Source organism: Nomascus leucogenys, chromosome 17, assembly GCF_006542625.1.
Source record: "Nomascus leucogenys isolate Asia chromosome 17, Asia_NLE_v1, whole genome shotgun sequence".
NCBI classification, from domain to species: Eukaryota; Metazoa; Chordata; class Mammalia; order Primates; family Hylobatidae; genus Nomascus; species Nomascus leucogenys.
Genome location: NC_044397.1, coordinates 40,430,004 through 40,455,348, shown reverse-complemented (window position 1 = coordinate 40,455,348; position 25,345 = coordinate 40,430,004). Strand labels below are relative to the sequence as shown.

At 47.1% G+C, this 25,345-nt stretch overlaps 1 protein-coding gene and 1 pseudogene across 1 annotated transcript; one reads left to right on the top strand and one right to left on the bottom strand.

The window, feature by feature from the left end:
• Positions 1-503: 503 nt before the first annotated feature.
• Positions 504-17,675, top strand: LOC115830816 (annotated as a pseudogene).
• Positions 17,359-25,131, bottom strand: LOC115830838 (speedy protein E3-like). The gene is made up of 8 exons (XM_030795634.1): positions 24,948-25,131; positions 23,826-23,993; positions 22,432-22,490; positions 21,139-21,224; positions 18,666-18,772; positions 18,529-18,608; positions 18,302-18,406; positions 17,359-17,445 (listed from the first exon to the last, which is right to left on the bottom strand). Exons 1-7 carry the CDS (start codon positions 25,063-25,065, stop codon positions 18,347-18,349), a joined length of 678 nt encoding a protein of 225 aa, XP_030651494.1. The 5' UTR covers positions 25,066-25,131; the 3' UTR covers positions 17,359-17,445; positions 18,302-18,346.
• Positions 25,132-25,345: the final 214 nt, after the last annotated feature.

Below are 25,345 nucleotides of genomic sequence, written 5' to 3'. Positions count from 1 at the left end.
TTTAAAGTTACTGCCTTCATCACCTAACAGTCAGCATTCCTGTGAGAAAGTACGGTTCCCTTTAAATATAACCACCCTATTCCCTCCATATAAAAGGCTAATGAATTATAGTTTCTCTGTCTCTCACCGCACCCCATCTCCATGAGAAAAACATATTCAGATTTTAAGAAAAAATGAGCTTATTGGTAGTAGGAAGTTGGGACAAAGTCTTTTTTTTTTTGTTTTTTTTGAGACAGAGTTTCACTCCTGTCACCCAGGCTGGAGTGAAATGGTGTGATCACGGCTCACTGCAACCTCCGCCTCCCAGGTTCAGGCGACTCTCCTGCCTCAGTCTCCCGAGTAGCTGGGATTACAGGTGTTTCACTGTGTTGGCCAGGCTGGTCTCGAACTCCTGACCTCAGGTGATCCACCTGCCTTGGCCTCCCAAAGTGTTCGGATTACACACGTGAGCCACCACACCCAGCCAGGACAAAGTCTTAAAGGAAAACTTTCACATGAAAGCAATGGAGACGAAGAACCAGGAAATGAGGCACGGGAAGGACAACCCTTCCTAGTATTCTCTCCAAAGAAGAGAATCAAATGCTACTCCCTTAGCGGGTAGAGAGATCACTGCTCTTTGTAGAGAAAAATAATCATGTCTCAGGAAGTCATCCATCACTCATCCATAAACGGGAGAGTAATATGGACCTAGAGTTAAATTTCACCCCGTGAAACATCAACCACATGTCTTATCAATTCAAGTTTATAACATTGATATAATCGGGTCCCCCACAGCAGCACTGACAGAAACAGAAATGATTCAGAGAAAGCCAATAAAAACAGCCAGGGGATAAAGCAGACCTGTATGAAATTAGCTTTTTTCCTTCCGGAAAGATAAAAAACCAAGATATATTATTATAACCTACACAGAATAAACTCATATATGGTAATAAATAAGGATACAGACCTGTTTACAAAATCCCCAAGTAGGAGAACTAGGGCACACCGGCTAAAAAGTATATACAATTGACCAGGCAACAAATAAAGAACTCTTTACTCCCCGATCTGCCACCTCCCAGCCCCCACCAGGGGTTGTACATGCTGAACACAGAAATGTGTTTAAGAGAGGTTTAGACAACATGGATGATGGATTAAAAACAGGACGTGCTTGAACCCAGGACGCGGAGGTTGCAATGAGCTGAGATCACACCACTGCACTCCAGCCTGGGTGACAGGGTGAGACTCCATCTCAAAAAAACAAACACAAAACAGGATGTACTACTATTTTGATGTCTGCAACATCTAGGACCACCAGAAAAAACACCTGGAGTTGGAGGGAGGATGCCACTGTGCTGAACGCGTATAGCACTTCTTGTGTTTACACACAGTCCCACGCATATTACCATCAATGTGGGAAAACGAGAGGGGGAAGGCTGCCACGGACACAGGAAGTGGCCACACAATGCAACATCTACTTACCCCTCTGAGGTATGGTTTGAGTCCCTGTCATCGAAGGGTAGACTGACAGAGGAACTAGAAGATGCAGACGAGGCCCTCTTGGTACCTCCCGCAGCTCTCTGCAGTGGGGAAGACATGCACGGAGAGGAGGAGCTAGGGGGCCAGGAAGATGAGGACCGCAGGGTAGGTTTGGCGATCCAGCTGGGGAGAGAAAGAGAAGAAAGGGCTCCTACCACAGCGCTTCTCCATCCCCAGCCCTGACCAGTCCCTTTCTTTCCAAGGGAATGGTTCTAGAAGTCTAGGATCAGGTAAGGAGGACCAAAAACTAAGACAAAGGCTGGGTACCCTGGCTCATGCCTATAATCCCAGCACTTTGGGAGGCCAAGGCAGGAGCATGGCTTGAGCCTGGGAGTTCAAGACCAGCCCGGGCAATACAGCAAGACCTCATTTCTACAAAAAAAAAAAAAAAAATTATACTAATTAGTCAGGTGTGGTAGCGCATGCCTGTATTCAGCTATTCAGGAGGCTGAGGTGGGAGGACTGCTTGAGTCCAGGAGTTCAAAGCTGCAGTGAGCTATGATCACACCACTGTACTCCAGCCTGGGTGACAGAGTGAGACTCTGTCTCAAAAAATAAAAACTGAAAAAATAAAAAATAAAAGAAGACATTATAGGATGCAAGTCTGCAATGCCTTAACTACAAAGTAAAGAAACCAAAAGGAAAAAGAAGACTTTAAAATACAGGAGTAGAACCATCTCATTTTCCCCATAATCCAATAGGTCCCTGCAATTGATCCCCAAATGCTTGAAACAACGCTGGGTGCGGTGGCTCACGCCTGCAATCCCAGCACTTTGGGAGGCTCAGGGAGGTGAATCACTTGAGGTCAGGAGTTCGAGACCAGCCTGGCCAATATGGTGAATCCCCATCTCTACTAGAAATACAAAAATTAGTCAGGCGTGGTGGCACGCGCCTGTAGTCCCAGCTACTCGGGAGATTGAGGCAGAAGAATCGCTTGAACCCAGGAGGCGGGGGTTGCAGTGAGCCGAGATCGCACCATTGTACTCCAGCCTGGGTGACAGAGCAAGACTCTGTCTCAAAACAAACAAACAAACAAACAAAAAAAGAACAGTATACTACAGAGAAAATGAATACTTCCGTTGTTACTCACAATAAAAAGACTTCTAAAATAATGTCTACAAAAAAGAAGGCAGGGCTGGGCACCAGTGGCTCATGTTTGTAATCCCAGCACTTTGGGAGGTCGAGGCGGGCAGATCGCTTGAGGTCAGGAGTTCGAGCCCAGCCTGGCCAACATGGTGAAACCCCGTCTCTACTAAAAATACAAACATTAGCTGGGTGCAGTGGACAGCGCCTGTAATCTCAGCTACTCAGGAGGCTGAGGCGGGAGAACTGCTTGAACCCGGGAGGCAGAGGTTGCAGTGAGCCGAGATCACGCCACTGCACTCCAGCCTGGGTGATGGCGTCTTAAAAAAACAAAAAAAAGACAAACAAAAACCCAGACTATATTGTTTAGGGATACTTAGTTGACAAAATAATAGACACAAGCAGGACATAATTATCATAAAAATCAGGACCTGGGGGGGATTGGGGGGGAAGATTTAAGTGGAAAGAATGGAGCGGTGACATTGTGTGTCAACCTGGGAAGTGGTGACCCTGGGGTTCGCTTTACAATTCCTCAAAATGAGCATTTATGTGCTATTCACTTTTCAGAGGGTGGACTCTCTGAACTAACATGTTTAAGCAGCCATATGCAAAAACAAAAAAAAGAAAAAATATGCATAATTTTTATTTTAAATAAAATATTTAGAAAATAGAGACAAGGCGGCCGGGCACGGTAGCTCAGGCCTGTAATCCCAGCACTTTCGGAGGCTGAGGCGGGTGGATCACAAGGTCAGGAGATGGAGCCCATCCTGGCTAACACGGTGAAACCCTGTCTCTACTAGAAATACAAAATAAAAAATTAGCCGGGTGTGGTGGCGGGCGCCTGTAGTCCCAGCTACTCGGGAAGCTGAGGCAGGAGAATGGTGTGAACCCGGGAGGCGGAGCTTGCAGTGAGCAGAGATCAGGCCACTGCATTCCAGCCTGGGCGACAGAGCTAGAATCCAACTCCAAAAAAAAAAAAAAAAAAAAAAAATAGAGACAAGGGTCTCACTATGTTGCTCAGGCTGGTCTCAAACTCTCAGGGCTCAAGCAATCCTCCCGCCTCGGTCTCCCAAAGCGCTGAGATTCCAGGCGTGAACCACCGCCCGACCAGGAAAGATATATAAAACTTATTTTTGTTTTTTTGAGACACAGTTTCACTCTTGTTGCCCAGGCTCGAGTGCAATGGCTCGATCTCAGCTCACTGCAAACTCCGCCTCCAGGGTTCAAACGATTCTCCTGCCTCAGCCTCCTGTGTGGCTGGGATTACAGGCGCCCGCCACACGCCCGGCTAATTTTTGTATTTTTAGTGGAGACGAGGTTTCAACATGTTGGCCAGGCTGGTCTCGAACTCCTGACCTCAGGTGACCCGCCTGCTTGGGCCTCCCAAAGTGCTGAGATTACAGGCGTGAGCCACGGCGACGGGCCAGAATAAATCTTTTAAAACATAAACGTTTGGGTGAGTCCCTGGCCGGCCGGCATAGATGCCAGGGTGAGACCGCGAACCAGGTGGGACACACTCGTTCCGGCCCGGGGGGACTCGGGCCAGCAGCTGGCCGCCGCGCGTGCGCCCTGGGCGGGGTGGGGGGGGGGGAGGCCCGCGCTCCTACCTGCAGGTGGCCAACGCCGGCCACTGGGCTGCCGCTACTGGCTTGCACGTCGGGAAGCCGGTACCTGCGGGTAGGAAGCTCCACATGGAGAGGCGCGCCGCGCCCGTGATAAGGCTTTACCCGGTACATCGGCGTGGCGGAACCGTCTGAGACCACGACGGAAGGCGGCCATCTCCCTTCTGACCCTGCCGCTGTCGCTCGGAAAAAAACGCAATGCAGTGTGCTCTGATTGGCCAATGCTCTTTGACGTCACGGACTCGACCTTGACAGAGCCAATAGGCGAAAAGGACAGATGGGAAGTATTTTTTTCGCCCCGCCCAGAAAGGGTGGAGCACGACGTCGAGCGCAGCCAATGGGAGCCCAGGAGGCGGGGCGCCAGTGGGAGTCCAGAAGGGAACTTTCCCAGGCCCCCAGGTGGATCGGGTGTTGAGTCCATGGAGCGAGCTGAGAGCTCGAGGTGAGCTGGGCTCGCGGTCTCCCTCTCGCGCGCCCTCCTGGAGAACCACGGCGTTCCAACCTCCCTGGAAATGGGGGGAACATGGCCGAGGGGCGTGGCGAGGCCGCCGCGTGGAGGCCCCAGAGCGGCGTCCTCAGCGTCCCAGCGATCCAGTGTCCGTTAGGTGCGCCTTGAGGCCGAGGCAAGCTCCTTCCGGGTCCCGGGCTGCGGGCAAAGGATTCGGCCCTGTGAGAAGTTGGGTTCGGCCTGCTGGGACAGGCCCTGCCCACATCCCATCACAGGGCCGTGGACTTGAAGGCGGAGCGTGAAATCCCCGTAGACTGAATGCATTTCCTTTCTACCTGTTCTCTCTCCCCTTTTATTTTTATTTTTATATTATTTAATTTTTAATTTTTTATTTTTGTGGAGACGGCGATTTCGCTATGTTGCCCAGGCTGATCTCGAACTCCTGAGCTCAAGCAATCCACCCGCCTCGGCCACCCGAGGTGCTGGAATTACAGGCGTGATGCACTGTGCCTGGCCTTTTAAAAAAATTGAGGTTATTTTGGGGAAGGTAGAGCGTCCAGACACATCCTAATTTGCATAGCTGCTCAGTTTTACAAAATGCAATGCATTTCTACCTGTTAGGGTATGTGATTTCTCGCTGGTAAGCTACACCGAATCTTGGCTAGCACAGTTGCATTCCATGTCAGATTGTAAACGCAAATTTGCTGTCTGCATTTAAATATTTTAGATATATTTAAGTAACTACATTTAAATGTATTGAGACATTTAAATACATTTTCAGTCTGTATCTAAATGCGCTCCCTCCTCAAAATAAGTATCTGAAGTGGGCCGGGAGCGGTGGCTCACACCTATAATCCCAGCACTTTGGGAGGCCAAGGCGGGTGGATCATGAGGTCAGGAGTGCGTGACTAGCCTGGCCAACATGGTGAAATCCCGTTTCTACTAAAAATACAAAAATTAACTGGGCATGGTGGCGGGCGCCTGTAATCCCAGCTACTTGGGAGGCTGAGGCAGGAGAATCGCTGGAACCCAGGAAGCAGAAGTTGCAGTGAGCTGAGATCGCGCCACTGCAGTCCGGCCTGGGTGACACAGGAAGACTCCGTCTCAAAAAAAAAAAAAAAATCAGAAGTGGACCTGTAGCCTATAGTGTGTTGCCAAATAAACTTATTTTTAGAGATACTTCTTTCCATTTTCTGTGAGGTCATCTGCGGTTTCACATGGTAGACTTAGGTGAGATTCTTAGCAAGGTAGAATGAAGAGTAAAGAGGTTTGTTTATTTCACAAGGGTTTATTGAAGGCCTACGATGTGTTAAATACTGTAGGAAATACCCAGTGAATTCTCTTTCATGGAGGTTACCTGCCTTCTCTTAACAAGTTGTCAATTAACCTGTTCACTGGAAATTGCTAAGTTAATGAACACAAGGGATACATTCTTTGGATGAGCAGACATTGGTTGGGCAAAGGAGGAAGAGGAGAGCAGTTTAGACAGAGACCTGCTTATGTACTGTAGTGTCTAAAAGAGCTTGTGATGTTCACTGTGCTACTATATAGGGGACAGCTGGTTGCAGTGGCTCACTCCTGTAATCCTAGCGCTTTGGGAGGCCAAGGCGGGTGGATCACCTGAGGTCAGGAGTTCAAGACAAGCCTGGCCAACATGGTGAAACCCCATCTCTACTAAAAACACAAAAATTAGCTGGGTGTGATGGTGGGCGCCTGTAATCCCAGCTACTTGGGAGGTTGAGACAGGAGAATCGCTTGAACCTGGGAGGCGGAGGCTGCAGTGAGCTGAGATCATGCCATTGCACTCTAGCCTGGGTGACAGGGTGAGCACTCTCAAATAATAATAATAATAAATAATAATAATGTAGGGGACTTGATAAAGGGAAAGCATTAGAGAGATTCTGAAAAGAAGGTAGTTTTGGGCCCAGTGATGACTAGATTTTAAATTTCATATAGTAGGAAGTGGGGCACTAGTAAATTTTTAAGCAGAAAAATTATTTGACCAGATTTGTGATTTCAAAAATAGCTCTGGTGATAGAGTGGAGGATGGCTTGGAGCAGGGAATAAGGGGACATAAAACCATTAAAAAACTCTTAAAGGTAGTACAGCAAGAACTTTGAGGGTCTTTGCTAAGACAGCAGCTGGCAGCTTCAATTTGGAGTAGGGTATCAAAGGCTACTGTGTATAAGGAATAGTTATGTAACAGGTACCCAATTTCTGAGATGATTTTGACTTAAACATTGTGTATTTTCCAGCATACTGTTGCTTTTTCTAATTCTGTGGGAGATTATGTTGCTTTCACTTTGTTTTTTTGCTCATTGCCCAGGCTGGAGTGCAATGCTGCAATCTCAGCTCACTGCAACCTCCACCTCCCGGGTTTAAGTGATTCTCCTGCCTCAGCCTGCCGAGTACCTGGGTTTATAGGCGCCCACCATGATGCCTGCCTGATTTTTTGTATTTTTAGTAGAGACAGAGTTTCACCATGTTGGCCAGGCTGGTCTCCAACTCCTGACCCCAAATGATCTGCCTGCCTCTGCCTCCCAAAGTGCTGCATTACAGGCATGAGCCACCCCACCCGGCCATGCTTTCAGTTTTCAAGAAAGAAGACACCATTGTTGCCAAAGATTTTGGTAATTTGAGAGATAGAATGTATGTTTTCTCCATGTGGATCCTAGTATAATTAGATAGTAAGGATCTGTTGAATTTGAAGTATCTATCCAGAAGTATTTGTGGTACATGTTTAAGGATTGTAAAACAGTATTTCTATTTCTGGATATAATAAATGTATTTGTTAATATAATAAATGAATAGATTAGACCCATAAACTATTTACGGTGTTGAGTCATTTCCCACAGTTAAAATCAGGACGAAAATATGTAGTTGGGGCCGGGCGCGGTGGCTCACGCTTGTAATCCCAGCACTTTGGGAGGCCGAGGCGGGCGGATCACGAGGTCAGGAGATCGAGACCACGGTGAAACCCCGTCTCTACTAAAAATACAAAAAAAAAATTAGCCGGGCGCGGTGGCGGGCGCCTGTAGTCCCAGCTACTCGGAGAGGCTGAGGCAGGAGAATGGCGTGAACCCGGGAGGCGGAGCTTGCAGTGAGCCGAGATTGCGCCACTGCACTCTAGCCTGGGCGACAGAGCGAGACTCCGTCTCAAAAAAAAAAAAAAAAAAAAAAAAAAAAAAAAGAAAAAAAGAAAATATGTAGTTGAATAGTTGCTTTGTTTCTTATAACATTTCTTTAGTACAGAAACTGCTAAGGCCATCAAATCTATTGGTCGGAAGTCAGTCCATGAGATTTGCTCTGGGCCCCTGGTACTGAGTCTAAGCACTGCGGTGAAGGAGTTAGTAGAAAACAGTCTGGATGCTGGTGCCACTAATATTGGTACGTTTGGGAGAGTTTTAAGCCACAAGAAATGATCAGTGAATGTTGTTGTAGTCAAGAAATATTTGTTATTGAAATAAGACTATCAAGTGTTGATGTAGTAATAAATTATTATTTTTTAGTTAAAGTTAGCACCTATTATGTGCCTAGTACTTAGCTAGGTAGTAATAATAATAACAGCTTTTATTGTGTTCTTATGGTGTGCCAGGAAGCTGTTATGCTAAGAATTAGACAGAAATATCTCATTTAATTTGCAGGATAGCTGAGCATGGTGTCTCACGCGTGTAATCCTAGCCCTTTGAGAGGCCGAGGTTGGGGGGATTGCTTGAGTCCAAGAGTTCAAGACCAACCTGGCCAACATGGTGAGACCTCGTCTCTATTAAAAACTAAAGTAGGCCAGACATGGTGGCTCACGCCTGTAATCCCAGCACTTTGGGAGGCCAAGGCGGGTGGATACCTGAGGTCAGGAGTTCAAGACCAGCCTGTCCAAAATGGTGAAACTCTGTCTCTACTAAAAATACAAAAATTAGCCAGACCTGGTGGCAGAAGCCTGTAATCCCAGCTACTTGGGAGGCTGAGGCACCAGAATTGCTTGAACCCGGGAGGCGGAGGTTGCAGTGAGCCGATATGCCACTGCACACCAGCCTGGGGACAGAGCAAGACTCTGTCTCAAATAAAATAAAATAGGCCTGGAGTAGTGGCTCACGTCTGTAATCCCAGCACTTTGGGAGGCTGGGGGGGTGCTGATCATTTGAGGTCAGGAGTTCGAGACCAGCCTAACCAACATGGTAAAACCCTGTCTCTACTAAAAATACAAAAATTAGCCAGATGTAGTGGTGCATGGCTGTAATCTGAGCTCCTCAGGAGGCTGAGGGAGGAGAATTGCTTGAACCTTGGAGGTGGAGGTTGCAGTGAGCCAAGATCAGATCATGCTACTGCATTCCAGCTTTAGTGACAAGAGCAAAACTCCATCTCAGAAAAAAAAAAAAAAACCAGAAAAAGAAAATAACAAAATTAAAACAAATAAAAAATTATTAATCTGCCAAATAACTTTGTGAGATAGAACTTATTATCTCCATTTTACAGATGAGGAAATTAAGGAACAGGAAGTTTCCTTTTTTTGAGATTATAAAGCTAATAAAATAGGATCCAGGAAGTCTGATTCCAGAACCAGTTCTCTTTTCTTTTTTTTTTTTTTTTTTGAGATGGAGTTTTGCTCTTGTTGCCCAGGTTGTAGTGCAATGGCACGATCTTGGCTCACCACAACCTCCGCCTCCTGGGTTCAAGCGATTCTCTTGCCTCAGCCTTATGAGTAGCTGGGATTACAGGCATGCACCACCACGCCCAGCTAATTTTGTATTTTTAGTAGAGACAGGGTTTCTCCACATTGGTCAGGCTGGTCTGGAACTCCTGACCTCAGGTGGTCTGCTCACTTTGGCCTCCCAAAGTGCTGGGATTACAGGCATAAACCACTGCACCCGGCCCCTGTTCTCCTTACTGGGTATGTTAAAATTATTTCTTTCAAAAGAAAAGGCTGGTCAAAGTGCAACGGTGTTACTCACTACTTGATCACAACCAGTTACAGATTTTTTGTTCCTTCTCCACTGCAACTGCTTCACTTGACTAGCCTAGGAAAAAAAAAAAGAGGAAAGAAAGAAAATGCTAAACTTTTTAATCTGGGCTAGTAAATACCCAGAAAGGACTTTATAAAAATGAAATATACAAAATGACACTAGTACATTTAACTAAAGGTATAGTTATGACTCTTAAATTTGCATATGCTATAAATAATATCAATATAAAAACTTATGGCATGGGTCCATTTTTAATAACTATGTAAATATTTTAAACTTTCTAGATCTAAAGCTTAAGGATTATGGAGTGGATCTCACTGAAGTTTCAGACAATGGATGTAGGGTAGAAGAAGAAAACTTTGAAGGCTTAAGTAAGTTGACTTTTTCTAATCCTATTATAAAATAATTGGGCCACATGTCTCAGAATTTTGAGTAAAACTGTCTTGGGAAACGCAAAAACAGTTTTTTAAAGCCAGTTACTAGATATCATGTATATTCGTTGTTATAGCACTTGAGATATCTTAGTCCTTACTTTACACTCTCTTTCAGCTCTGAAACATCACACATCTAAGAGTCAAGAGTTTGCCGACCTAACTCAGGTTGAAACTTTTGACTTTCAGGGGGAAGCTCTGAGCTCACTTTGTGCACTGAGGTGAAACAATATTTTTATCCATTCACTTGACCCCTTAGAAAAACCTCTCTGAAAATTAGTTGGAATCGTTATTATTTACAATTTTCTATCTCAGTATCTCAACTTCTAGCTTCTGAATTCTGTTTTGTCTCACTGCCAATCTAAGTCATAGTACTTCTGAAATGTGAGCAATAAATGAATGAAATGAAGCAAGTAGTATTGTTAAAAAAATGGTTACCCTTATTAAAACAGTAACTTCTCAATTTTAACATAATATGTAGATAATAAATGATAGTTACCATTGGTTTTCACTATCAAATTTTAGGGAAACATTTCACCAAAGCACTATTTAATTATAGCACAGATACTAAATTTTTATAATTTTATATATATATATATATATATATATTTTTTTTTTCAGACAGTGTCTCACTCTGTCCCCCAGGCTGGAGTGCAGTGGCACAGTCTCAGCTCACTGCAATCTCTACCTCCCAGGTTCAAGTGATTCTCGTGCCTCAGCCTCCTGAAGAGCTGGGACTATAGCATGCACCACCACTCCTGGCTAATTTTTGTATTTTTAGTAGGGATGGGGTTTTGCCATGTTGCCCAGGCTGGTCAGGAACTCCTGGCCTCCAGTGATGTGCCCTCCTCAGCCTCCCAAAGTGCTGGAATTACAGGCATGAGCCACCGCACCCTGCCCTACATATACATTTTAATTATAGTATCTTTTGTATTCTTTAAAAAAATTTTTTTTAACTTTTTAAAAATTCTTTAAAAAAATGTTGTTTGAAGAGTAATAACATGGCCAGGCGCGGTGGCTCACGCTTGTAATCCCAGCACTTTGGGTGGCCGAGGCGGGCGGATCACGAGGTCAGGAGATCGAGACCACAGTGAAACCCCGTCTCTACTAAAAATACAAAAAAAATTAGCCGGGCGTGGTGGCGGGCGCCTGTAGTCCCAGCTACCCGGAGAGGCTGAGGCAGGAGAATGGCGTGAACCCGGGAGGCGGAGCTTGCAATGAGCCGAGATTGCGCCCCTGCACTCCAGCCTGGGCGACAGAGCAAGACTCCGTCTCAAAAAAAACAAACAAAAAAAGAGTAATAACAAAACAAATCTCTATTTGTGAATAAATAAATCTTGAGATCATTCATTTATGGTTTTACGGTTCAACCTGAAAATGAAATCAAAGCTTTTTTCAAACAAAGCATGTTTAGTGCTGTCTCACTGTCTTTTAGATGCCAAACCTTAGATTTTGTGATGACTCCTCAACCATTTAGATCTTGGTTATCTCAGAGGGATCATCAGCTTTTTAAGAAAGTTTTGAGAGAAAAGCAAGTGAAGAAAAGCATAGTCAGTGCCCAACATCATGGGTCTCTCACTGAACACACCCTGCCTGGTATTCTCTCACAGCAATGTCACCATTTCTACCTGCCATGCATCGGCGAAGGTTGAGACTCAACTGGTGTTTGATCACAATGGGAAAATCATCCAGAAAACCCACTACCCCTGCCCCAGAGGGACCACAGTCAGCGTGAAGCAGTTATTTTCTACGGTACCTGTGCGTCATAAGGAATGTCAAAGGAATGTTAAGAAGGTACAGTAAATTAATCCTGGTTTTCAAGAGTATTGGTTAATGCATGTGAGCCAAAGATGTACTAAAGATGTTTATTCTTCAGTTGATTCTCTTCCCATAATTTATTGAGAAATGCTTTATTTGCATTTCTCATTAAAGACAACATTAAAGACTTAACTTTAGGGTGATTTACTTTTTTGTTTTCATCACATAGTGTTTATTAGGACTGGGCAACATAGTGAGACCCTGTCTCACTATGTTAAAAAAAAAAATTGACTGGGCATGGTGGCATGCACCTGTAGTTCCAGCTACTTGGGAAGCTGAAGTGGGAGGATCACTTGAGCCCAGGAACTTGAGGCTGCAGTGAGCTATGATTGTGCCACTGTATTTCAAACTGGGAGACAGAGTAAGACCCTGTCTGGAAAATATATAATTTTTTATTTTTATCTTTTTTTGAGATGGAGTCTCACTTTGGCGCCCTGGCTGGGGTGCAGTGGCACAATCTCGATTCACTGAACCTCCATCTCCCGAGTTCAAGCGGTTCTCCTGCCTCAGCCTTCTGAGTAGCTGGGATTACAGGCGCACACCACCACACCCGGCTCATTTTTGTATTTTTAGCAGAGTTTCACCATGTTGTCCAGGCTGGCCAGGCTGGTCTCGAATTCCTGACCTCAGGTGATCCGCCCACCTCGGCCTCTCAAGGTGCTGGGGTTACAGGCATGAGCCACCATGCCTGGCCTTATGTACTTATATTTTCATGGGAATATTTCTCTTGGTTTTCTGATAAATGAGTTACCGGAACCCTTATGAATTTGAATGCAAATGAAACAGCTAAATGCTATGTAATTGTTGTGTTTAAAAACCAGATTATAAAACTATCTGTATTATATGATTACAGTTTTATAAAAACAAAACAACGGACTAAATGTGTATAGTATAAAGGCTGGAAGAGTCAGCACTTTCATGTTCTCAGTGGTTATCCTTGGTTGTGAGATCTCATGCACTTTTTGCTCTCTTCTTTGTGCCTTTCCATTTTGTATGTGTGTTTTTTATCATCTAAAAAGTTATGTAAACATATGCAGCTAAAAACTTTTTTTACTTATAAAGCATTTGGTGCTAATTTTAACATTTTTTTTTTAGACAGAGTCTTCTCACTCTGTCTCCCAGGCTGGAGTGCAGTGGTGTGATCTCAGCTCACTGCAACCTCCACCTCCTGGGTTCAAGTGATTCTCCTGCCTCAGCCTCCCAAGTAGCTGGGATTATAGGTGTGTGTCACCACGCCCAGCTAACTTTTGTATTTTTAGTAGAGATAGGGTTTCACCATGTTGGCCAGGCTGGTCTTGCACCCCTGACCTCAAGTGATCTGCCTGCCTCAGCCTCCCAAAGTGCTGGGATTACAGGCATGAGCCACCATGCCCAGCCTCTTTTTAAAAACTTTTTTGTAAGTCAGCTAGCAAGAACACAGGAGGAAATACTCAAATCTCCCTTACACAGCTGGGGGCTATGTCAGGTTTTATAAGCATAGGGTAATGAGGTGTGATTTGATTGGATCTTGCAATAAAGTAATGCTGGGAGGTGTGATCTGACTGGATCCTGCCATGGGGTGACACCAAAACTCCATCTGATTGGATCCTGGCTCCTGCCATGGGGTGTCTTGTTTCTTAAATGGGTCCCAGCTCTTCAGGCCGAGCTCTTAGGTTCCACTCCGTGGTGGCACACTTGGTTAACCTGGGCATGTGCAGGATACATGACCTTCAACCTGCAGATCCATGGCAATTGAAAACCACCTAACAACTTCATTACATAAAAGTTGAACTGAGCCGGGTGCGGTGACTCACGCCTGCAATCCCAGCACTTTGGGAGGCCAAGGCAGGTGGAGGTCAGGAGTTCAAGACCAGCCTGGCCAAAATGGTGAAACCCCGTCTCTACTAAAAATATAAATATTAGCCAGGCGCGGTGGCGCACCCTTGTAATCCTAGCTACTCGGGAGGCTGAGGCAGCAGAATCACTTGAACCTAGGAGGTGGAGGTTGCAGTGAGCTGAGATCGTGCCATTGCACTCCAGCCTGGGTGACGAGTGAACTCCGTCAAAAAAAAAAAAAAAAAGTTGAACTAGATTTGGTCTGATGCAGTTACAGATTTACAAACCGCACCCCCACCCTCCTGCTGACACCTTCCACTCATTCTTGAGGGATTAGGAATGGAGGTCATGCTTCTGCATCGACTTCATGCTGACCAGGGGCACTGAGTCCCCTAAAGTGAGTGGGCTTCTGAGTTCAAATGAGTTCTGGGGTCACCCAGAGTAGCTTGAAAGGCTGGTATTGTTGTAATACAAGCTGAAGGTAGAAGTGTTGGAGCCTGGAGGACCAACAGCTCACTGTCCATTTAAATAAATAGGACCGAAAAGTGACAGAACAGTGGCCACGAGGGGCCCCAACAGAGGAAGAAACCAGGTGAGGTGTGGTATAGTGGACTCGACTGCCTTCTAAATCTCAGTGGTTGGCCGGGTGCGGTGGCTCACACCTGTAATTCCAGCAAAAGAAAAGCTGAGTCAGGGTGATCATGAGGTCAGGAGTTCAAGACCAGCCTGGCAAACACGGTGGCTAGGGGAACTGCTACATACCTAGCAGCCTGCAGCTGCTTCTAAAGCGAGGGCAGCCTACTGGGGGCTGGTGGCCTTAACCTGTGATGTTTGAGGTAACATCAGGGAGTTGACATCAGAATTGCATCACACAGGCCGGGTGCGGTGGCTCACGCCTGTAATTTCAGCACTTTGGGAGGCCGAGGTGGGCAGATCATGAGGTCAGGAGATCGAGACCATCCTGGCTAACACAGTGAAACCCCGTCTCTACTAAAAATACAAAAAATTAGCCAAGCATGGTGGCGGGCGCCTGTAGTCCCAGCTTCTCAGGAGGCTGAGGCAGGGGAATGGCGTGAACCCAGCAGGGGGAGCTTGCAGTGAGCCAAGATCGCGCCGCCGCACTCCAGCCTGGGTGACAGAGCGAGACTCCATCTCAAAAAAAAAAAAAAAAAAACAGAATTGTGTCACACTGGCCAGCTGCGGTGGCTCATGCTTATAATTCCAGTAATTTGAAAGGCAAGAGGATCGCTTGAGCTTGTGACCACACCACTGCACCCCAGTCTGGGTGACAGCACCAGACCCCAACTCCAAAAATAAAAAATACAAATTACAAAGAATTGCATGGCAGAGTGCCTGCCTTTCACAGCTTGAACTGCTGCAGGAACTTTCCTTTTTTTTTTTTTGAGAGGGGGTGAGGAGACACAATCTCTGCTAGTGATTCTCCTGCCTCAGCCTCCCAAATAGCTGGGATTACAGGCGTGCACCACCACGCCTGCCTAATTTTTGTATTTTTAGTAGAGACAGGGTTTCACCATGTTGGCCAGGCTGGTCTCAAACTCCTGCTGGGATCACGGGCATGAGCCACCACACCCGGCCACCTTTAGAGTTTTCTTACCACCAGGTTTTCCTCTCTCAATATCTTTCTCTCATTTCCTGCCTTAAAACTCTAGCTTGGTATCTGGACGCAGTAGCTCATGCCTGTAATCCCAGCACTTTGGGAGGCTGAGGTGGGTGGATCACTTGAAGTCAGGAGTTCAAGACCAGCCTGGCCAACATGGTGAAACCTTGTCTCTACTATTTTTACAAAAGTTAGTCGGACGTACAGGCAGGTGCCTGTAGTCCCAGCTATTTGGGAGGCTGAGGCAGAAGAATTCGCTTGAACCCGGAGGTGAAAGTTACACAGAGCCGAGGTTGTGCCACTGCACTCCAGCCTGGGAGACAGAGCGAGACTCTGTCTGCAAAACAAACAAACAAACAAAACCCTGTAGCTTGGGATCAGCCTTCTCTTCTATTGTTTTTCTTTAAAAAATAAAAATTAAAAATAGATGTGCATGCTATGTTGCTGAGGCTGGCCTCAAACTACTGGCCTCAAGTGATCCTCCCGCCATGACCTCCAAAACTGCTGGGATTGTAGGTGTGAGCACTGCACCCAGCCTTATGTTTTTTTCTACATAAAAAACAACACAGGATTATCTTCCAGACCTAATAAATATGTTCAAATAACCACAACCCCATTAAGGAAAAATGTCACTTGACAGCAAATAATGCAAACCAATATGATCACACTCACTGTGAAGGTGAGAAAAGTTCGTCTTTATTACGTTTCCCCAAGAGTCGCACTGCATTATTCTCTTGAAAACACACAGCTCATGCCCTCCTTTAGAACACACATCCTCTTTAAAGTAACATACAAACATGCAAATACCAGGTAAAAAATTACATCTGAATTCTCACATTTCAAACATATACTAAATATCAAATAAACATTTATTTTTACAAGAATTTAGGGGAACTACTACATAGCTATAAATGTAATATATATATTAACTAAGTATCATAGATAAAAACCATGCTCTCTTCAGCAGCATGTGTAATAATAGATACAAAGATTGAAAGGTAAAAGATTTACGATAAAAAGAATCCTCTCTTAAAAAGGAAAACAAAGTTATATTTATGTGTATATAACAGTTATAACACCCATCACACAAGTTTATAGAAACAGTGTCTATTCAAAAATACCAGTATTTCCAAAATATTTAAAATAATATTTAAAGTAATAATATTTAAATATATTTAATAATACATTTAATAAATATTTAAATAAAATAATATTTAAATAATTATTTCCCCATCTTTTTCAAAATAAACCAACAAAATAGATAGCATATATTAGACGTGTTAGTATGTATATCTGAGACATGTTAAAAATCACAACTGAATTCTCACAATTCAGTCACAAAGCTAAACAGCAAATAAAAATTGCTATCCCCAGAATTTAGGGGAACTACCAATAGCTATAAATAGAAGAGATTATTATGGAAGAAGTATCATAGATAAAAAGAGTGCTCGCTTCAGGAGGACATATAATAATACAGAAAAAAATTTAAAGACAATAAAAGATTTAGGATTAAAAGAATTCTCACTTAAAAATGAAAAAAAAATTATCTTTACGTATATATAACAGCTATAACTCTCATCAAAAAACTACAGGAACAGCATTTCAAAAGTACAACAATTTCCAAACTATTTGAAATAAACCTATTAATAATTCAATGGCCAACATTTTCCAAACAAACCAATAAAATGCATAGTGTGCATGAAGCTACCCGATAACAGTCTATGGCACTGATATTTCACAAAAAATTCTGTGCAATCTGAGCCCCTGCACTGTGCCTTCAAATGCTCCTGGACTGTGGCAACCAAGTCGATAAGAAACAGGAGCTCCAGGTTCTGCCCCAGGGAGGTTGGAATTCAGCAATATAAAAAGGGAGGTGGTGCCGCAGGAAAGGATGGAACTGGAAACACTCCTGGTTTCTTACTTTTCTCCAAGGACTCCTAGAAGTACCCCACCCCCCACCCGCACCCCTGCTCCCAGGAGGACAACGTGATCACTGAATTCAGCTCCATCAAGAATGATTCAGGTTCTTCTAGATGATCTGCACAAATGGCTCCTCTCCTCCTTCCTGGTGTCTGCCATTAGCATTGGAATAAAGTTCCTGCTGAAAATCCACATCTCCCCTGGGCCCAGTGTTCTGGAAGTGAGAGAGACGATGTGACACTTCAAGGAGGCAGCTCTCTAGACAGGAAGCTTATTCACGTCCCATGTCAAGTCTAACTAGAGTTCAGAGCAATTGAGAAATGCAATTTTATCTCCTGCCTTTCATTCTATACCCTGCTTCTGAACCATCGTGTTCAACTGTGATACTCACGCTTTGGTGACCATGACTCCAAAACTCACTTAATACACCCAAGGTCAGCCCCAGTGATCTGCTTCATAGCAAGGACTTTGGGTGGGTCTGCCCAGGGAGTAGGGTACCCTCAGAGGATGTGGCTTTGGACTTCATCACAGCTGGGGCCTTTTGTATCACTTAAGATCTAAACTTGTAACCATGCTAGATCTGTTTCTAATGTGACAACATCGCGAACCACGAGTCCAGAAGTCTAATCCTAATCCTCCCTCCTCATGATGAAGTCTCATGCTCTGTGCTCAACGTGGTTATCTGCGCAAGATGTAAACCAAAGCTTCACTGAACCCTCGACCCAAATCGGTACCTCAGGTGCGTCAATCATAATGAACCTCCCCGAACTCAATATTTATGATGATTTTTGAGTCAGGGTCTCACTCTGTCGCCCGGGCTGGAGTGTAGTGGCAGGATCAGGGCTCCCTGCGGCCCTGACCTCCCAGGCTCCAGCGATCCTCCCACCTCAGCCTCCTGAGTAGTTGGGAGTAGAGATGCCTCCCACATCGCCTGGCTGATTTTTGTATTTTTGTGGAGGGGGTATCTCGCCACGTTGCCCAGGCTTGAAGCCGGATCAAGCAATTGGGCTCCTCGGATTTCCAAAATAGACCCCAGTATTCTGCCTTTACCCCGGAGGATGCAGATGTACCTTCTCTCAGGCCGATGACCTCAGGCCTCCACGGTCCCTGGAGCTCTAGGAAAGGCGAGCGCGATCTCGCGCCCACACCCAGTGCTGTGGGTCATAAGCCTGGATCTGGAAAAACAAACGCCCTTTGAGAAGACAGGGACTCCCCAGGATACCCCTCCCTCCCCTCATCCAGCCTCCAGCCCACCCGATTCCTCCCCACCTCCTCCACCTCCCCAGGCCCCACCCACCTCCTCCAACTCCTCCGGGGAAACCCAAGCCCTGCAGCGCATGGAACAGAAGAACTGGAACCGAAGCTTGTGGAACAAGGCTATCTGAGAGCGGTTCTCCCTGGCCCTCCGGGTCATGGAACGGCATAACTGGAAGCGACGTGTATGGAACGAGGGTATGTGAGAGCGGGTCTTCCCATACAGGAAGTAGAAGATGTTTTGTTTGGGGGCCTCGTCGTCCTCCTCCATGTCATTGGCCAGATAGCTGGGGACAGAAATCAGGTTACTGCTCAGGGGCACCACCAGGAGAGACCTCCGGCTGAGGTCAGCTTCCCAGAGAGGAGGGCAAGGGACCGTCCCTAGCTCAGGACTGGCACCCACCCTGCAGAGAGCCACGCCTTCCTCAGGAGGGCTCTGCTGGATAGAGACCTGATCAAGGGTGTCTCCCACTCCTTCAGGATGGAGACAAAAACCCAACTGGTGACAAAGAGTGGTGGCTTATGCCTGGAATCCCAGCACATTGGGAGGCCAAAGCAGGAGGATCACTTGAGGCCAGGAGTTTGAGATGGGCCTGGGCAACACAGCAAGTCCCTCGTCTCTATTACAAATCTAAGAAATATGCTAGACGTGGTGGCTCCTGCCTGTAATGCCAGCACTTTAGAAGGCTGAAGCTGGTGGATCGCTTGAGACCAGGAGTTGGAGACAAGCTGGTCAACATGGAGAAATCCCATCTCTACTAAAAATACAAAAATCATCCTGGTGTGGTAGCATATGCATTATTCCTATCTACTCAAGAGGCTGAAGCATAAGAATTGTGTGAACCCAGGAGGCGGAGGTTGCAGTGAGTCGAGATTGGGCCACTCCATTCCAGCCTGAGAGGCAGAGCAAGACTCTGTCTCAATAAATAAATAAACAAACAAACTGTCCAGGTGTGGTGGCACAGCCCTGTAGTTGGAGCTAATCAAGAGGCTGAGGTGGGAGGATCGCTTGAGCCCAGGATATGGAGGCTGCAGTGAGCTATGATCTCACCACTGCACTCCAGCTTGGGGGACAGGGCAAGTCTGTCTCAAAAAAATAAAAGAAATTGGATACATTGATATTTTGCCAGGACCCTGCCTTCTACAGGCATCTAGTCTAATGGGACTGGGAGTAATCAGGGCAGATGACCTAATCCCAGTGTCCAGGATGTAACTAGAGAGCTACGGGCATGCAGAAGTTGGAAGACGAGGAAAGGCATCACAGAGGCTGTGGGGTGAACGGAGTTCAAGGAATGGGTCCTTCCCTTCAGAACCACATGTGTGTGGGACACGCAGACAGAAAACACAAATGCAAAGTCGAGTGGAGGGCATTTGGAAGGAGCAGTGAAGCCAAACCGTGAAACACCAAGATGGCGAGCCAGTGTGCTTGTAGGGATTTTAGAGAGGGCAGAATTGGCACTGTGGACCCTGGCCTCGGTAGAGAAAGACATCAGCTAATGAAGTTGTTCAGCTGGGCAGTGAGGTTGTCATGCTTTGGAAAGCTGCTCAGGCTGCCCTAGGAAGCCCCCTGGCTTGGGGAGAGACTCCAGGAGACCCCAGCAGGGAGCATTTGACAGTGGATTCGAGTGATGCGAGGGGGAACTGAACTGTGACCTCTGTCACGGGAACCCGGAGGAGGTTGATGGCGTTTGTGGTTGATGTGGGAAGGACAGAGAGAGAACCAGAAACATCTACTTGCTGGGGGAAGTGTCATGTCCATTCCTCTGCTCCTTTTCCTCTCCCCTTAGGAGCGGTTTATAGTTACTTTTGTCTTATTCTTTTTTTTTTTTTTGAGATGGAGTCTCGTTCTGTCACCCAGGCTGGAGTACAGTGGTGAGATCTCGCTCACTGCAAGCTCCGCCTCCCAGATTCACGCCATTCTCCTGCCTCAGCCTCCCGAGTAGCTGGGACTACAGGCGCCCGCCACCACGCCCGGCTAATTTTTTTTTTTTTTTTTTTTTATGTAGAGACGGGGTTTCACCATGTTAGCCAGGATCATCTCGCTCTCCTGACCTTGTGACCCACCCGCCTTGGCTTCCCAAAGTGTTGGGATTACAGGCATCGGCCACTGCTCCCGGACTCTTTTATTCTTTTACTCTTTTATTCCAGTACACTGGCACTGGAATTTGGGGTTTTTTTTGGCTTTTTTTTTTTTTTTTTTTTTTCAGAAAAGTCTTGCTCTGTCACCCAGGCTGGAGTACAGTGGCTTAACCTTAGCTTACTGCAACCTCCACCTCCTGGGTTCAAGGGGTTCTCTTGCCTCAGCCTCCCGAGTAGCTGGGATTACAGGTGCACACCACCACGCCCGGCTAATTTTTCTATTTTTAATAGAGACGGGGTTTTCCCACGTTGACCAGGTTGGTCTCCAACTCCTGACCTCAGGTGATCCGCTTGCCTCGGCCTCCCAAAGTGCCGGGATTACTGGCGTAAGCCACTATGCGCAGCCTGCGTTTCTTTTTAGAAACAACAGTCTAAGATGCTATAATCCTGTCTTTTTTATACACAGAGTAAAGAGGACAAATAGGTGAAAGAATAAATGAAAGGCTGGAATCCCACTTCCCCGGCTGTCCCAGGGCATTAGATATTGACGGATAGGAGGTAGCAAACCACTCACAGAGCCAGGAAGAAATGAATGCGTTGGTACTGCCAGGAGCGGAGGCCGGCCCGCCTAAAATACGCTATGACCATAGCCAGGAGGTACTGATGGAGAGAAAAGAACACAGAGAAGGAGAGGTCACATCTTGGGAGAGGAAGATTGTGGAGATAGTGGAATGGGGGTCTGGGGAGGGGTTGCCCATCAGAGAAGGGACCTCAGTGTTGGGGTGACTGTGCTCATGTGGAAATTGCGGGGTGGAGGGATATTCAAAGGTCGGATGCAAATCCGAGAAGCCAGAGGAAGGGTTTTTGGTGATGCTTCCAGGATGGTGGGCTCCGATGGGATCTCTGGAGGGGGTGTATCTAGGTCGGCTGGTGTCAGGAGGGTCTTTTATGTGCCAGGCAGAGAACTGTCCCAAAGAGCTGAGAGTAGAGGGGTCAGGAGCTTCAGGGCTGCGGCCAGACTGTGGCCGAGGGCTCAGATCCCAAACGACCTGTAGGAGAGGCAGGGGCCGCTCATTCACTCTGCAAGAGACCAGCAGAGTCCTGAGGGAGATGCTGACAAATCATAAAAATAGCCAGGAGTGGCGGCTCAAGCCTGTCATCCCAGTACTTTGAGAGGTGGAGACAGGAGAATCACGTGAGCCCAACAGTTTGAGAACAACCTGGGCAACACAGCGAGACCCTGTTTCTAAGATATTTCAAAAATTACTTGAGCATGGTGGTATGTGCCTAGTCCCAGCTCCTCAGGAGGCTAAGGAGAGAGGATTGCTTGAGCCCAAGAATTAGAGTGAGCTATGATCATGCCACTGTACTCCATCTTGGGGAGCAGAGCTGGACTCTGTTTCAGAAAAAGAAATGTGTGGATGCCGAGACTCAAGACCGTGGGAGCTGCTCGGGCACAGTGGCTGACGTCTGTAATCTCAACACTTTGGGAGGCCAAGGCGGGTGGATCACCTGAGGTCAGGTGTTTGGGACCAACCTGTCCAACATGGCAAAACCCCGTCTCTACTAAAAACACAAAAATTAGCCAGGCGTGGTGGTTCACGTCTGTAATCCCAGCTGCTTGGAGGCTGAGGCAGGAGAATCGCTTGAACTCGGGAGGCGTTGGCTGCAGTGAGTCAAGATCGAGACACTGCCCTCCAGCCTGGGCAACAGAGCAAGACTCTGTCTCACAAAAAAAAAAAAAAAAAAACAAAAAAAAAAAAAAACTGTAGGAGCATCTGGAGGGAGAACTGTGGGTTTGGAAACTGCGCCCTCCCCCTGGCCGTGCATTGGAACAGGAACACAGTTACATGGAGAACAACCTTACCTTGTCTGACACCCTCAGATCTTTGTCCCAGGCCAGGAATCTTTTAATGACAGGATCCTCTGTGATTAGAGAGCAGATGTCAGCATGAGAAGCAGGACAGCGTTTCCGTGGGAACAGCAGGGCAGCGAGGAAAAGTGTGCCTCCCGGGGGGAAGTCTCAGGATTGTGGCCACGGGTGAGGTGGATGGGAGAGGGGAGAATGAGTTTCTTTTTTTTGAGACAGAGTCTTGCTCTGTCCCCCAGGCGGGAGTGCAGTGGCGCGATCTAGGCTCACTGCAAGCTCCGCCTCCCGGGCTCACACCATTCTCCTGCCTCAGCCTCCCGAGTAGCTGGGACTACAGGCGCCCGCCAACACGCCTGGCTAATTTTTTGTATTTTTAGTAGAGACGGGGTTTCACCGTGTTACCCAGGATGGTCTCGATCTCCTGACCTCGTGATCCGCCCGCCTCGGCCTCCCAAAGTGCTGGGATTACAGGCTTGAGCCACCGCGCCCGGCCGGGAGAATGAGTTTCACTGGGCAAGGAAGAGAGGCTCTTGCTCTGAGAATCCCCTGAGAAGAGGCTGAAGGAGGCCCTGAGTGTGAGCATCTACAGGATGTAGAGCTGGGAATCAGCCAGGACCCCCTCCAGCAGACACGGAGGGACCACTGCAGAGTCATAAAGGAATTCCCATCATTTCCTCATGAGACAGTCACATCAGGGTGTGACCATGGCCTTGGTATCCTCCACTATGGATAGAGACACTTAGATTTAGAAAAGTCAGTAAGAGACATTAAATTTCAGAGGGCACAGCTGAAACCACTTTGTTTATTGATTTTGTTTTCCTTCATTTGATTTTTATTTTTATTTATTTATTAATTTATTTTGAGACAGAGTCTTGCTCTGTGGGCCAGGCTGGAATGCAGTGGCATGATGTTGGCTCGCTGCAACCTCTGCCTCCCGGGTTTAAGCGATTCTCCTGTCTCAGCCTCCCGAGTAGCTGGGACTACAGGCATGAGCTACCGTGCCCAGCCTTGGTTTTTCTTTTGACACAGAGTTTTGCTCTGTCACCCAGGCTGGGGTGCAGTAGTGCAGTCATAGCTCACCGCAGCCTCAAAGCCCTGAGTTCAAGCAATCCTCTTGCCTCAGCCTCCCAACGTGCTGGGATCTCATGTGGGAGCCACCACGCCTGGCCCGAAACCAAGCTTTCTTATCTCAAGTGCCGACCTTTATCAAGTCTAACCTAATCCTCTATCGTCTCCTAAGTGTCCCTCATGAGTGATCACTTCAGAGTCCTCCCACATGGAGAGCTCACCCAGTAGTGGGGGCATATTTTTCCCATTGGAAAAGTGTGGTTATTGGGAGTTTCCTCTTTTTAGGAAGAACAGGATTGGAGGTGCTCTCTGGGGTGTCCTACCGAGCAGCCTGTTGAAGGCCTCGTGGTGCTCAGGGAGCACGAGCAACACTCGCTGTCGCTTGAGTTCCTTCTGTGGCTCCTCTGACGACTCCTCAGATTCTTCCAACCAATCCTTCTTCCTTTTCCGGCAAAGGGACCTACCTGGGGGGCTGTGATCTACCCCAGGGGCTGAGTAAAGAAACCAGGCCACCGTGTAACGCTTCTGCAACTGATCACCTTAGAGCCCGACCCCAAACCCCAAACCACTATCCATCCTCCCCAGCCTCACAGACTGCTGGCTTCTCCAAGCCATGTTTCTTTCTCCTCTCCTCAACCCCACATTCCGCTCCTTCCCCTCCCCATTCTTCTGTCTTTCTGTCCTCTGAACACTGCCTCATGTCCTTCCCTGTTCCCTGGCTCTCTCAGTCCCTCCTTTTTTTTTGTTTCAAGATAGAATCTTGCTTTGTCGCCCAGGCTAGTGTGTAGTGGTGCAATCTCAGCTCACCGCAACATCCATCTCTCGGATTCCAGTTATTCTCCTGCCTCAGCCTCTCAGGTAGCTGGGATTACAGGTGCCTGCCATAATGCCCAGCTCAATTTTGTCCTTTTAGTAGAGATGGGGCTTCACCATCTTGGCCAGGCTGGTCTCAAACTCCTGGCCTCAAGTGATCTGCCTGCCTTGGCTTCCCAAAGTGCTGGGATTACAGGTGTGAGCCACTGCACCTGGTCTGAATTTCTCCATTCTTCCCACATACCCTCCTCAGGTTCTCCTTCCTGACCTCTGGCCCTTCTTTTTTTTTTTTTGACACAGCGTCTCACTCTGTCACCCAGACTGGAGTGCAGTAGCATGATCTCAGCTCACTGCAACCTCTTCCTCCCAGGCTCAAGCGATTCTCCTCTCTTAACCTCCCGATTAGCTGGGATTACAGGTGCGCACCACTACCGCCTGGCTAATTTTTGTACTTTTAGTAGAGATGGGTTTTCACCATATTGGCCAGGCTGGTCTTGAATTCCTGACCTCAGGTGATCGGCCCGCCTCGGCCTCCCAAAGGGTTGGGGTTACGGACGTGAGCCACTGTGCCCGGCGCCCTTCCTTCATCTTAGTCAATCCTATCCCACTTCTTCTTCCTCCAGTCCCCTCACCTGATGGTCCCGACACTTTATCATCCACCACCTCCTGGAGGGGGTACCCCGAGGTGCTCCGCTGGGGGCTCTGCTCATCCTGGGGGTGCGGTAGACAGCAGGTCATGATGTTTCCCATAATCTGTCCCCTCTCACGGAAACTAGTCTCTGTTCTGTCCGTGGCCTTCTCGTGGGCACTGGTAGGATCCCGAGAAGTGCGTTATCAATTCTCGAGGCTGGGAGAAGTCAGGAGTGGAGATCAGCTCTGAGAAGATGCTGTTAACCAACTGAACTTCCAGGTGCCCACAGAGTCCGGTCCTTCCAATCAGGAAGGTCGGAATCTCTGATGTCATCGGTCAGCCCAACCTGGCAACCAGTTTGAAAAGAAACACATGTAACTGCCAGGCTGATCTCTTGTC